Source organism: Anastrepha obliqua, chromosome 3 (genome assembly GCF_027943255.1).
Source record: "Anastrepha obliqua isolate idAnaObli1 chromosome 3, idAnaObli1_1.0, whole genome shotgun sequence".
Taxonomy (NCBI): Eukaryota; Metazoa; Arthropoda; class Insecta; order Diptera; family Tephritidae; genus Anastrepha; species Anastrepha obliqua.
Genome location: NC_072894.1, coordinates 70714235 through 70729925, shown reverse-complemented (window position 1 = coordinate 70729925; position 15691 = coordinate 70714235). Strand labels below are relative to the sequence as shown.

General features: G+C 38.6%; 1 protein-coding gene across 1 annotated transcript; it reads left to right on the top strand.

The window, feature by feature from the left end:
- Positions 1-11192: 11192 nt before the first annotated feature.
- Positions 11193-11728, top strand: LOC129242636 (nematocyst expressed protein 3-like). Its single transcript, XM_054879394.1, has 2 exons — positions 11193-11204; positions 11303-11728. The coding sequence occupies exons 1-2, from the start codon at positions 11193-11195 to the stop codon at positions 11726-11728; spliced, it is 438 nt and encodes a 145-aa protein (XP_054735369.1).
- Positions 11729-15691: the final 3963 nt, after the last annotated feature.

Genomic DNA, 15691 nt, shown 5'->3' with positions numbered 1-15691 from the left:
CTACTTTTATCTGAACAACGCGATTTACTGAAATGAGGGCAGATACAGTTCGTAGATTCCTTTTGCTGAAATTAAGCAGTCTGGTTGACAGTAATTTTAAAATTAATCCAAAGGTGGTTGATTTATGGCTTTCCTCTTGCGCGAAGCTCTAATGTGGGGTCATATTTCACTAAGCATTCTGCATACACTCTACAGACGTTGTAATAGAATAAAAAAATTCTTATCAACCTTTGAGGAAGGGAGCCGGTCATAAATCCGTGTGTTGTTACTACCGCAGTCCTCTCTATCGTAGCCCTAGTAAGACCGAATTTTGGCTCCGAAGCCGTTAAGAACAGTGAGGCACTTATAACTCAATTTCGATGTCATTATGTGTGAGTTGATATGGCTTTTTGATGTTATTCTTTACCACAAATTTCGATTACAGAAGATTTCGCTTTAAAAAAGTTTGCATAGTTTCCCAGTAACATCGAATTTTGCAACTGTGAATTTCCACAATAGAAGTCGGTAACTACTTCGCATTATACAGTTGTAATATTGGTAATTTTTGTTCAGATCTGTGTGGAAATCTATGTAATACAGGGTGTCCAATCTAGCGTTTGGAATTTAATCTTAATCTGAAAAGATAATTTCTCACATTTTTATAATCATTCGCTCACAACTACACCATATCCAAACTATAATGGAAACTGGCTAATTCAAAAAGTATAAAATAATTTAGTACAGTTAATTGGTACAAATAATTGACATCGCAGAGAAAACTGGCGCCGCACGCGCCGCAATTCGATTGAGCTGTTCTGGCCACAATCTAGACTTAAGCTACAGACACTTTAGAATTCATCCCCATGTGCTTGACACATGTGGACCTTTGCTGGGCTCGAGTGGTACTTTTTTCAATCATATTCCCCCAAGTGAGGATTGGGCGATGTGCAACATTTGGAGGCAAGACATAGCTTAACATGTTTATGATGGATGGCTCGAAGTTAGATGGAAGGGTTGGTGGGAGGAGTATTCTGTGAGGAGCTCCCATTAAGCTCAAATGTATGCTAACGAACCTCTGGAGTTTTTTCCAAGCGGAAATAGTCGCAGTTAAAGAACTAGTGGAGTGGTAGCTAACTTCTGCAATTATCGTCAGGAAGGTAAATATCTACTCGGACAGCCCTAGGTTCATTGTTTGTGTGTTCGAAATTAGTCGGTGAAATGTCTGATTTCTTCCTCCACTGCATCCGAAAACTTTGACATAGGGCTCATTTGGGCTCCCGGTCACAGTGGCATAGTGGGAAACTGCTGTGTTGATGTGCTGGCTAGATAGGGACCTTTGAGACCGTTTCATCGCGAAATTAGATGATTAGTGAACCTTTAAGAATGTGTGGTCGAAAAATGGGCCTCGTGTCAACTCAGCAAGCGTTGGGTTAATGCGCAAACGTGCAAAGTCGTAAGGTCCCTTTGACCACGGGTACATCGGGGACGTTCAAGGGAACTTCTGAGGCTAACAAAGCCGCAACTCTCGAATTTGGTGGGCGGTCTTATCCAGCATTGTCCGTTAGGTATACATGCAGTGAGACTTGAGATTGTCTCAAGTCATTTCTGCAGAAGCTGTATGGAGGATGAGGTGGAATCATCTCAGCACCTTCAGCTCAGCTCCCTATCTCTCGTCGGGCTAACATTTAGACATGTGGGTTTAAACATTGCACACCTGGCGAATTTCATCAGTAGTTTGAAGCGGTTAACGCGGTCTTCATCCTCCATTCCCCTTCTGTTCGGTTTTTTCGCCCTCGGTTTTTCCTCTGCATGGCAACGCAATGAAAGAATTTGATTCTTTATCCATTTGGGCACGCGTTTGAGCAGCCATTTATTCTAACCCAACCTAATTGGTACAAAGTGTGCGAGCCAGTTTGATGTATGCAGTGTTGAAGAATGAGTCATCATGAAACAAAGAATACCGGAAACAAATTTCATTGCTACCTGGCACATTTTAAATCATTACACTATATACATAATTGGAGCGTATACTCTTTTTGGGTGTTGGTAGTTTTCTTCATTTTGGTGTTTCACGGAACCAACGTCCTCCGAATTTCGCTGGGTAGTCACGCACCACCCCTATGGTTGGACTATGGTGTATTGTATTTCAACAAATTTTGCCTTGATGCACCTTAATGTTGTCCTGTAAATGAAGGAGCCTACAGTTATATGTCAATTCCGAATGTATGTAGGTGTTTCTCATGAGAAACTTTTTCATGCTCAGACGTTTGTAATCGTCTGCTGATGGGCGACCGTTAATAGAAAAAAATGTTTTCAATCATTTTTTGTTTCTAGCGGGTTTCGAACACGGGCCAGGGAATTGGTGGGCACGCTCAAGCTCACTGAACTCAGAGTGGTCAGTAGTATTTCGCAACCCCTTAAATATACTTTTATAGGTGGAAGAGTCAAATATATGTATGCAAGTACTATATTTAAAAATATTCTTGAGTATATTTGGCTCTCCTTCAGTATATCCAACTTCTTTGAAATACATGAAATTCTGAAGTACATTTGACTCTTGCGAAATATTATTCACTGTTATGAACTTCCCGGAGTAGAATTGATTATTTTGATTTACAATTCACTATTGTGAAATACTATTGGAAAAGGTGTAGAGAGAAGATATCTTCCTCTACATATATGTGTGGAGGCCAGTGATAGGCCCTTTGCGTTGCTATATGCGACGAATTGCAATTAGGGTGCTAGTTTTTCGGATGATTGTTTAAAAATAATGTTTAACTACAACTTGTCGCAAATGTCTCCAGACAATATGGAAAAAAACTATAACTAAGAGGTACTCATCTTGAAGTACTTAACACGGCTATATGGCGCATACACACGGATTTGTTCGAGACGCGTAGTAAACGCGGCAGTACTGTAGGACTTACAGGGTCTGGCACTCGAAACGTAACCAATTATAAAGGCCAAACATTTAGTTTGCAAAATTACTTTTATTCAATTGAAAGTAAAAAATGTGTGAAAACAATACAAAAATGTGCTTTTCAATGTGCTTTTGCTCGATATGACCACCTTTTGCCTTGACTATGGCCTTGAAGCGGTCCATAAACGAATCGCAAGCTTCCGGAATGTGACTTGCAGGTATTTTGGCCCACTCGCGGACAATGGCTTTTTTAGCTCCTCGAGACTGGTGCATCTTTTAGTTCGGACCTTGCTCTCCAAAATGGCCCAAAGAGAATAATCCACCGCATTCGCGTCTGGTGAATTTGAGAGCCATTGTGTGGACGTTATGAAGTTCGGAACGTTGTTTTTTAGTCATCCTTGGTTTGTCCGAGCTTTCTTAGACGGTGCCGAGTCATGTTGAAACGTCCATGGTCTGCCACCGAAATGTTTGTCTGCCCACGGCTGCAAAACAACCTCCAGAATACTTTCCCGATAATATTTCGCATTTACCTTGACGCCAGAAAGATGAAAGCGATTGGAGAGCGCCCATCTGCGGTTACAGCGGACCAATCCATTACATGTGGTGGGTGCTGCCTCCTGGTGGCCAATCCATGACTCAGATTCTCGTATGAACGGTCGATCAAATAAACCCTATAGTTTTGGGAGTTTACGAATTGCTTAATTTGAAAAATTGTCTCGTCAGAAAGCACAATGTTCGGAAATCGACCACTTTCGGCCAAACGAAGCAACTCCTTCGCTCTCTCAAGTCTGTTTTGTTGCTACTTTGGTGTGAGATCATGCGCTTTTTGGATCTTGTAAGGCTTGACTTTGAGATCATTTTTCAGTATGCGGCGGATGCTACGGTCAGATATTTTCAGTTCTTTCGCCATTTGATTGGCACTTCGTCGGGGATTTCGCTCAAGTCGCTTCTTCACTTTTTGACCCATTCCACGTGACGTGGCAATCTTTTGATGAACACCTCCATGACGTTTCGTGATGCTACTAGTATCTTTGTAACGAGTAATGGTGCGATAAACAAAAACTTTCTTTACTTTTAGGTGCTCGAGCTCACGAACAATCACTGGTTGTGATTTTCCAGCCAAATATAATGCAATCACACCAATACGTTTGGACCCCATTACTGATTTTCTTTTTTCGCGTTTACTTTCAGCAGAATGCTTCCGCGTGCCCGTGTATCAGCTGCGCGAGCGGTCTGAAGTTGGTTATACTTCGAGTGCCGGACCCTGTTTTGACATTTGCAACATGCAAATGCTAGGCTAATACTTTTCTGATGTTTGGCCCTTAATTTGCATAGGTAAATGAAGGGGAAAATGAAAAAAAAAGATGGATATCTATATAGACGATAATTTCTATTGGTGACAAATAGAAAATAGACAAATTTCTAAATATGACAAAGAAAATAATCGTAAATTTGTATGATGTCAATATGAAAGATTTTCACGCAACAATGACCAAGTTTTTGATAGTTCGAATGCTCTACTTTTGCTAAAGTTGCGAGAATTTCATATCGAATGTGATGCTTTAAAAAATCGTGAAACAACAATTGCGATTGCAACTCGAACAAGCCCCACTTCCTTGTGCATTTTTAAGCTTAACGCTGCTTTCTATACAGATATGATTCGTTATAAAACTGTGTTATATTTTTATTATAAATATTTATTATTTTATTACCTTTGGCTAATAGCAATAAGTAGTCTGGACCTATGGAAAAAAATTTACTCGTGTATATAATGAAGCAAAATAAAAATAAAAACAAACTAAGCAATGTTTATGTATCTTTATAATATCTATGTGTATATATAGGTAATATTTGTTAGAGAAAAAAGAGAAAGTGAAGAGGAAAAGTTCTAAAGCGAAGCGTTTATTGTATGTATATCTTGGTGTTGATCAAACAGCATTATTTAATATGTAAAAAACAATATGTTAAATCAAAAAAATAAGTAAAAGTAAATTAAACAAAAATCAAAAATGCAATTATGTATTAATACAAATACCAAGAATTCAAAAATAAACATAATAAAAATATGAAAAGGCCATAGTTCCAAAATGTATCCAAAAATCACTCAGTTATAAAAACTACATAAATTTGTAACTAAAATCATTAACAAAAAAAAAAAAAAAATTATAAGTGTAATTATATTTCTCAAACGAATGTAATAATAAAAGTAAAAAATAGGAAAGAGCAAACTGGCACACTGTTAAACTAACACAGCAGCAGCTAGAAAAACAAGTACACACAAACTAAAAATTTCTAATTTGCATTCCTAATAGAGTCTTCTTTTCTCGTAATTATGTCGCATTTATTTATTTTGCATTTTTGACAAATGTGTGGCTTTTTCCGCCCTCCGCAAAAAGTGAGTGCGAACGCTGCCCAGTTGAACTTTATTTATCTATATACACAAGTTCGCTAAAATAGTTCTGCGAAAACTTTAATTGTTACAAAAAGATGCAAGTAAATCCTTCAGTTTTACTAAAATGTGGCGCAATATTAACCAATTTTGTTTTTAAATACATTTTTTTATTACGTAAAAAATTTAAAAAAAGAAAAATACTTAGTCCTGCCCTAAGTTTTGTTACAAATTAAGTCCGTTATAGATATGAAATTATAACACTTTTTTAATGAAGTTAGTTTTATTTAATCATGTAAATATTAAAGAAAAAAATTAAAGTTTCATTCGAAATACTCACAATTTGCTTTTACACAAGCCTTCAATCGATTAGGCCATTCAGCTCTTGCAGGACGCACGGTTTCCATGGATATTGTCGTCGCTGCTCGAACCAAAATTTCTGTGAGGTCTTCGACAGGCCACGTTTTTTAATTCTGACCACAAACAGTAGTCCAATGGATTCAGATCTGGACTCTCAGGCGACCAATCTTCTGCGGCTGTGAACCCAGGAGTATTTTGTTGTAGCCACTGCTGGGTGGTTTTTGCCTTATGGGCTGTAGCGGAATCTTGCTGGAAGATCCAACGCTCTCCATTGAAGAGGGCATTGCTCAACTACTTCACGATGCCTTCTAAGACATCCTCCTGGTACACTTTTGCCCTGGTCTTAACCCCTTTTTTGCAGAAATTAAGAGATGTAACGCCTTTACAACACACTTCCCACCAAACCATTATGGAGGCTGGACGGTGGCCACGCTAAACTCTTGGGGATTTCTGCGAATTCTTTCTCGAACGGCCACTTCTTATTCTGTCTATCACTGCAGACATTTGGAAAAAATGATTGATCGTGCGGTGAGAAAACATTCTCGAAATATTAGGTTATTTTTTACTTTTTCGGAAATCTCACTTGCATTTTTACCACACTGTAATGCGTTTTCCCTTAGCTCCCCACTCCATTGTTAACAAGCGAAATTTGCCACGAATCTGAGTAGAATTTAATTTTACATACGAACAAAAGCGAAAAAAACGGAACTTTTTTCCTTACAACCTTACTCCATATTTCAGGCAGCATACGGATTCCTTTAATGAAAAATTCGAGTTCCTTTGACTTGATCCATTCATTGAGCCAGTTTGCGATGCTCTCGTAAGAAGTGAACCGCTCTCCAATAAGGGCTGACTGCATCGATCGGAACAAATGGTAATCCGAAGATGCAATGTCTGAGGAATACGGTGGGTGGGGCAAGATTTCCGAATTCACATTCTAAATGTTTCTGGTTCGATTTAGCAACGTGTGGCCATGTCTACCGTCACATTGCGGTCGTTTTTCTTTGAGAGCTCGATTAAAACGCTTTAGCTGCAGTCGGTAACGATCGTCGGTGATGGTTTCAGATGGTTTAAGGAGTTCATAATAGATGACACCCTTCTGATCCCACCAGATGCACAACATATCCTTTGAAGCAAGAATAGCTTTTTTCGCTGTCGGTGGACCTGGTTCACCTGGCAGGTGCCAACTCCTTCTGCCGTTCAGGAAGCATCTCTCACGTCAGCAATCGTCCCTCGATATCCCTCAATTGATGTTGCACCCAATTACCTGCTTTCTGGATCATTCCCATCGCATGCAAACGTTTACCGACGGTTGATCTGTCAACATCCAACTCTATAGACATATCATCAAGGGTTCGACATGTTGAGTTGAGTATCTTCGAATTTTTTCGGTGCCTCTTCGCGATCTTTATCACTCACGTGGAAATTGCCATTTTGGAAGCGTCGAAACCACTCCTTACAAGTTGTATTTGATGAAGCGTAATTACCGTAAATATTGACCAATATACGACACGTTTCAGCTGCACTTTTCTTTAAAAGGTAATAATGAAGCATGACTTCTCGCAAATGCTGTTTTTTCGGGACGAACGTAGACATCTTTGACGTCAGATAAAAATGATCTTTACGCTTCAAACGAAGGTTAACTACTGCGATCGAGACCTCACATATATTATATTAAGATATTCCGATAGATTGATTAATTTTGCGCCACCTTGTGCATCGTCGCCTCCACTTTTCGGTCAAAATAATCAACTAACTTATTTTTTCGTTCATAAGCTAAACCTTAAGCGACCCTTGGCATAAAGTATGCCAAGAGTTGCAAATACATTTTAATTTTGAAGGTAGGGCGTAGTTAATTTATTATTTATTATTTTTCTAAAAGGAGCAGCTTTTGGCGCAGCGACGATGATATTCAATAAATAGATAAACATAGATAAACATATATATGCATATTTTATAATATTTATATTGAATTTTTCTTGTTTTTCCCATCTGAAATATACAACATTTTCGCGTGGCGTATGGCAACATTTTCTTAATAAGGTGACATTTTTTCGAGAAAAGAGCGCACTATAAGATATTTTACCACAATATTTGTTTATTTATTATGTTACAACTGCAGTACACAAATAAATAGAGACCATTCAATGAATCTTATGAGTAATAATCGCATACATACATACCAAAACTCTCGTACACTCTTAAATTAAGTATATTTAGTTAAATAATATTTACTGTAATGAACTTAAAGAAACAAAATATGCAAATCTCCATGAATAATAATAACTGTAATACATACATATGCTTATGTATGTGTGTATGCTCACAAAAATGTCTGCAAATAGTTCGTCTCCAATTGTATAACAACTATTTACGAAATTGCATACTCGTATGTAAGACAATATAAAAAATACATAAATACTCGTACCGCATACATACTTACTCACGCATACATGTGTAATAAGACGTATAGGCAAAGAAAGGTACATCTCTTTTGTTTGTTTCAAAAGGGGAAAACAGTTAATATGAAATGAGGAATATACCGTAGTTATTAAGAACAAATATACAATATCTAAATTAAAATTCAATTATCTAAAATGAAATTATTTTTTTGGGGGGCAGCGTTTGGAGTTCGAACTAGCTTTTTTTGTTTACTTTAACAGCTAAAATAGCGATTAAAAAATTGTCGGCCCGATGGGTGCCGCGATTGCTCACGTTACCCAACAAGCGGTTGAGGCAGTGTTTAGATAAATTTATGCGAAATTCGTTGATGAAACCGGGATTCGTCATTACACCCCAGAAACTAAGCAACAATCAAAACAATGCATTTCTCCCGGTGAATCTGCTCCAAAGAAGGCGAATATAGTCCTATCGGCCGGAAAGGTCATGGCGACGATTTTTTAGGATGCGAATGGCGTCATCCTCTTGGATTTTTTAGAAAAAGGAAAAACGAGCATTGGATAAGAAAGAACGATAATTGAGGTATTGGCCCGCTTTCACAAAAATTTGATGGAGACTCGGCTGCATTTGACGAAAATGAAGGTGCTGTTTCACCACGATAACGCACCAGCACAGTCATTTGGAGATGTTGCCGCCAAACTACATGAATTGCTTTATGAATTGTTGCCGTACCCCCCGTATTCACCCGTTCTGGCTCTCTGCGACCTTTTCTTGTCCTCTAACATGAATAAAGTCATAGCCGAGACAGGGGCGTATTTTGGACAAATTCGACAAATCCTATTTATTTAGGAGTTGCAAAAATGTATGTATGTGTATCTTTTTAAAAGAGAACTATGTTGAAAAATAAATAAAAAATTGGAAAAATGGTGCCTTCATTTATAACACAGGTACTTATTGCACCCGCCTCGAATATAGTACATAGTTTGGGGCAAGGCTTTAAAACTGGAGTGCTAAAATGAAGTGATTAGAAATATCTACATGTCAAAGAGAATGTGATGATCCCGATACCCCAATCGTTGACGACGGAATTGACGTTCCGCTACCCGACCATGACGAGGTGAGAATAGCGATAACGCGGCTAAAGAACAACAAAGCCGCGGGCGCCGACGGACTGCCGGCTGAGCTATTCAAACATGGCGGCGAGGAGCTGGTAAGGTGCATGCATCAGCTCCTATGCAAAATATGGTCGGATGAAAGCATGCCTGCCGATTGGAATTTAAGTGTGCTCTGCCCAATTCATAAGAAGGGCGATCCTGCAATTTGTGCCAATTACCGCGGGATTAGACTACTAAATATCACCTATAAGGTTCTAGCGAGCGTATTGTGTGAAAGGCTGAAGCCCACCGTCTACCAAATATTCACGATACGCCAAATCTTGGAAAAGACCCATGAAAGGAGAATCGACACACACCATCTTTTCATCGACTTCAAAGCTGTATTCGACAGTACGGAAAGGAGTTACTTGTATGCCGCGATGTCTGAATTTGGTATCCCCGCAAAACTAATACGGCTATGCAAGATGACGTTGCTCAACACCAGCAGCGCCGTCAGAATTGGGAAGAACCTCTCCGAGCCGTTTGATATCAAACGAGGTTTCAGACAGGGTGACTCGCTGTCGTGTGACTTCTTTAACCTGATGTTGGAGAGCATCGTACGAGCCGCAGAACTTAATCGCTCAGGCACAATATTTTATAAGAGCGTACAATTGTTGGCGTATGCCGATGATATTGACATCATCGGCCTTAACAACCGCGCTGTTAGTTCTGCCTTCTCCAAGCTGGATAAAGAGGCAAAGCGAATGGGTCTGGTGGTGAACGAGGACAAAACGAAGTACCTCCTGTCATCAAACAAACAGTCGGCGCACTCGCGTATCGGCACCCACGTCACTGTTGACAGTCATAATTTCGAGGTTGTAAAAGACTTCCTTTATTTAGGAACCAGCATTAACACCGATAACAATGTCAGCCTTGAAATCCAACGTAGAATCTCTCTTGCCAACAAGTGCTACTTTGAACTAAGTAAGCAATTGAGTAGTAAAGTCCTCTCTCGACGAACAAAACTAACACTCTACAAGACTCTCATCATGCCCGTCCTAACGTATGGCGCAGAAGCGTGGACGATGACAACATCCGATGAAGCGACGCTTGGAGTGTTTGAGAGAAAGATTCTGCGCAAGATTTTTGGACCTTTGCACGTTGGCAACGGCGAATATCGCAGACGATGGAACGATGAGCTGTATGAGCTTTACGACGACATAGACATAGCGCAGCGAATAAAGATCCGGCGGCTACGTTGGCTGGGTCATGTCGTCCGAATGGATACAAACGCTCCGGCTTTGAAAGTATTCGATGCGGTACCAGCTGGTGGTAGTAGAGGAAGAGGAAGGCCTCCTCTGCGTTGGAAAGATCAGGTGGAGAAGGACTTGGCTTCACTTGGTGTGTCCAATTGGCGCCGGTTAGCACGAGAAAGAAACGACTGGCGCGCTTTGTTAAACTCGGCCAAAATCGCGTAAGCGGTTATCGCGCCAATTAAGAAGAAGAAGAAGAAATATCTACAATGGTAGCCACATTTGGTTTCTTTACTATATAGTTCACGCAGACAATATTTTTCGTTTACTTTTTGTTTTTAAATGCCCAAAATTTACACATTTTTGGAAATTATTTATTGCTCATAATAAAAAAAAACAATGTACTCTATGCATAAGTACATACATACGTATATACAATGTGTGTGCTATATTGTTCGCTTGGTGTTTACATCGCCCACTACCGGCGGTGAATACTAAAGAGGCACATGGGGCCCCAAAAATGTACAGGGAAAACACAAATACCTCGCAAAATGGCACCAACTTCATGTTGGTGTGACTTTATGTGCGTGGTAATTAAAATTTTGTCATGGCCAAAAGCCTTCTTCATTGGAGGTCATGGGCTTGGAAGAAGACATAGAAGAATGCAATTTTGTGGCAAATGAAATTTTTTACTATAAAGCTCTTAAGCTTAACGATAACAGACATCAAACATATTCGAACATTCAACGTAGACACAAGCTCGAGCAGTCAACAAAAAAACCAAACAACCTTTAAAAATGTTCAAATACGTAAGTGCTCCTTTTTAACTTTTGCCTTCTTTATTTAGTTATTTAATGCAAGAAATAGTAATAATAATCTACATACTGTGTAAACATCATTCTAATAGGTAATTGTCATCTTTGCCTCCATCGCCTGTGCTGCTGCCAAACCTCACATATTAGCTGCCGGACCTTTGGCTGCTGCTCCGTTGGCAGTTTCCGCTCCAGTACCTTTCATCACCGCCGCCAGTAGCCAAATTGTGGCGCGCAATCATAATGGCATCGCATTTGCTCCAGTTGTCGCACCAGCACCCATTGCACCGGTGGCGCCACTCGCCAAGGTTGTGGCTCCAGTCGCTGCTGCGCCAATCGTTGCTGCTCCAGCACCCTTGTTTCCCCGTTATGCTGCCGCTCCTGCACCACTTGTGACCCGTTACGCAGCTGCCCCATTCGCCTATTCAGCTCCTTTGGCTGCCCCAGCTCCTTTCCCATTTGCGCCCGCATATGCCCCAACTCTGCGTTATGCTGCCGCCCCTGCCCCAGTAGTGTGGTAAATAAATAAACCTCGAAATCCTGTGGACTGTGATAGTATTTAAGCAATAAAAAAAAGAAAATTTTAAAATTATTATGAAATTCAAATAAAATTCAACCAAGAATTGCTCAAAATGTTTGTGTGTACGAAAGCCTTAGAGTGTTAGGAAACTGTTTCGATAATGATGCTCCAAAAAAAACAGCCATTAAATAATGGCCTGAACGATATCGAGGATGATGAAAGTAGTGAAATACCGTCGGCATCGAAAACTAAAGAAAAGTTGATCAATAACCGCAGAGGACTTGAACACTGCTTATGTATTTGTTCAGGTTTTAGCCGTGTTGCTACAAAGTTAATCTCAAAGGACTTGAATTCCAAGCAAACAAGGGACCGCCAAAGATATGATTTCCAAGGCTGAATCCGACCCAACATTCATCAAACGCATCATTACTGAAGACGAGACGTGGTCTGCGACACGCAGTCTAGATATCAGGTGAGTGAGTGGAGAGCTCCAAGTGAACCAATACCAAAAAAACACGTCGTTTTCAATCAAAAAAGAAAACGATGCTCAAGCTTTTTATGGACTAGAACGGTATTGTACATACATCACGAGTTTTCGCCAGAGGGTCAGACAAAAATTCGTTATCGTGAAGTTTTGACCAAGAATGAAACAAATACCATCCAACATCGAATTCATCTGATATGACTCCCTGTGATTTTTTCCTGTTTGATCGGGTCTAAAAACCAGTACACTACTACGGGGAATTCATTTTAAAAACACAAAGAAAGTAATGGAACACGCGAAGACTATACCGAAAATAAAGTTCTAGAAATGATTCGAAAGCTGAATTAAACGCTGGCATAAGTGCGTTGGAGTTGATGGGAATACTTTGAAAGCCATAATATCACTTTTGAAGAATAAATATGTAACATATTTTCAATTTTTTTAATATATTCCGGAAACTTTTTGATCAAGGTGATAATAAAAAAATATCCCAACCTCAGTATATCGGTTATGAGCTAAGTGGATATACTATATACATACATATAAAGTCGCTTAATCATCGCGAAATTCTTCCTGCTTTCATTTACTAATTTTTCCTTTCAAAACTAATATAAAATATTAGGTTGTGGAATAAGTTCGTATCGCTTTTACCACAGACTTTTATTTAAACAAAAAACAATAATTATATCAATAAGTTAATCAAATATAGGTATATTCGTCGTTGCTGTTTACAACCTCTTCCCACCTCTCGACCAATTTTTTGATACCGTTCCGCCAAAAATCGCCTAGTCTGGTGTCAAAGAAGTTGTTGAGCTAGTTTCTAAGGATCACTGTGTAATCGAAGGTAACGCCCATCATATGGTTTTACAGGGCGCGGAAAAGATGAAAATCGGTCGGTGCAAAATCCGGAAAATACGTTAGATGCTGAAATACCTACCATTTGAGCTCTTAGAGTGCGGCTTTGACGACTTGTGCAACTTGGGACTTGGCGTTGTCGTGAAGGAGTATGGTTTCACCATGTCGATCAGTCGAAATGCCTCATTCACGCAGTATAACTGGGGAATGTACAGCTCTTTGTTGACATTCTTTTCGAGCGTTTCCCAGTGCCAATGTCATCCCAGTCCTACCAAACACATATCATGATCTTCTTTGGATGAAGATCCGGCTTGACGTTCGGCTTTGGCGTATCTCCTGGAGCCACCCACTCATTTCTTTGCTTCATATTGATGTATGGGCACCGTTTCTTATCTCCTGTGATGATTCGGTACAAAGTGCGCCGTTTATGACCGAATGTTGCTCGATGGTGCGCGAGATGCTGAGGAGCAATTTCAAGGCGACTTTCTTTGTTTTTTTTCGTTGAGCTCTTGAGGTACCCAGACAACCAATTTTCCAATAAATCCCATTGAATGAAGGTGATTGAGAATCGTTTATGATTGCAATTCATTTTTTTGCCAATTAACGACTGGTTTGGCGACCTTTCTCATTCGAAAGTGATTTGAGACGTTCTTCATCGAATTCAGAAGGCCTTCCGCTGCGGAACGCATCATTGACATCAAAGTCGCCATTTTTGAACTTTGCAAACCATTTCAGTGCTGTAGACTCGCCTATGGCACCTTCTCCATACACATCGTAAATCTTCAGGGCTGCTTCAGTAGCTTTTTGACCTCGATCAAAAGCAAAGAAAAGCAGATGTCGAAAATGTTGATTTTTGCCTCCTGGGTATTGCATTTCTAAACCCCAAAAGTAATAAAAAATTAAATAACTCAAAAATGCAAATAATTACATGGTTTTGTAGAGCAGAAAGAGTTTTATCGAATGAATAGTTAACCTTTGCCAAACAGCAAATAAATCGTTGCAAAATAAAAGAAAATATAAAAACGCTATGAACTTATTTCCTAACCCAAAGTAAAAAATTTATTGAGTGAAATGTTGAGGTGAGAGATAAGTAGTGTTTTCAATTCATGTGTGGTGTTTATATTGTCAATGTCCTTCAAAATTCAAATGTACTAAAAATAGTTAACAGTAACATCAAATAATGTTAATGAAATGATAACAGAGAAAGTTAATGAATTTCATCAATGATGAGAAGGCGCAAATGTTACATAGCATTTTTTCGAGTACTCAATTGTAGATTCACTATGAAGGGATTTCTGATTTTTACCACACTGATAAGGGATTTCAACACGCCAGAACGAATGCAATCGATTGGATATTTAGAAAACTGCTGTACAATTAACCCAGGCCCGTGCGCAGACCCTCAGATTTAGGGGGGGTTCCAACTTTTGTTGCAGTCTGATATAACTCTGATTGTGTTTATAAATTTATGACAAAGTACACGTTTAAGTCACAGTTTTGGATATGACGAATCATTGATTGGTGATAAGGATAATAATAATCAAAAAAAGATTGAAATTAATTTATTATAATATGCTTTATAATAACTCATCAATGTTCTCATGCTTTATTCGTATATAATTTGTTTTCTCTGTACATCTAATCGATCTATGTCATTAGCTATTATCAGATTTTATAGAAGTAATTGAACATATACTATACATTTATTACTATTTGAGTAAAGACAAGTTCCCATTTTTTTTGCATATCGATTCATGACAAAAAAATTTTTAAAACTTCGTATGGGGGGCTTTGAACCCTGCAAAGGCCCCCCCTGCGCACGGGCCTGAATTAACCTATGACTCAGGCGCTATAGACGACGGCATGATTTGTGTGGCACATATTTAATCCAGGTTCAAGTCCTGTTGTACCATATTTTTCTTCTTCTTGCACAATTTTTTATTTACTCGTGTACTACCATTCAAAAGCAGGAAAGTTTGGTACAATTTTTAAGTTTACTTTAATTATAATTAATTTAAAATAGTGCGTTTCGGTGTTTTTTCTATTTGATATTTAGAAATTTCTTTACGGCATCAAATAATTCATACTGCATATGAACTGATTTATATGTAAAACAACCAAAAAATAATATTTACATATAAACATTCATATATTAATTTCATCTCTTTAGTCAAAGCTAAGCTATATTGATTAATAAATGTAATTTTCATATCCGTCCAGAGAATAAACTAAAAATATTTAACAGTAATATTTCCGCCTTCTCATTTCATTAACATTCTCTGATTTAAGCCGTCCCCTTTCATTTTTCTGACTTCAGGGGTTACATACAGTTAGAATTAAAAAAAATCGATTTTTAATTAATGTACATACATATATGTATAATCCCGGTGAACATTTTCGAAGTTAGACGCAAATTTGAAAAAGCGTTTTTATCCTATGTAAAGTGTTTTTCAAACTTTAAACACGTTTTTCTCAAAATGGTGTTTTCAAAGTCGGTGACCAACATTACTCGAAAGCGGCTAAACCGATTAGTCTCAAATTTTAACACGAGCTCGTTAAATATATTTCTTAATTTAATAAGATACTAACGTAAAAATGGGAAAAACTTGAAAAAAATGTTTTTTC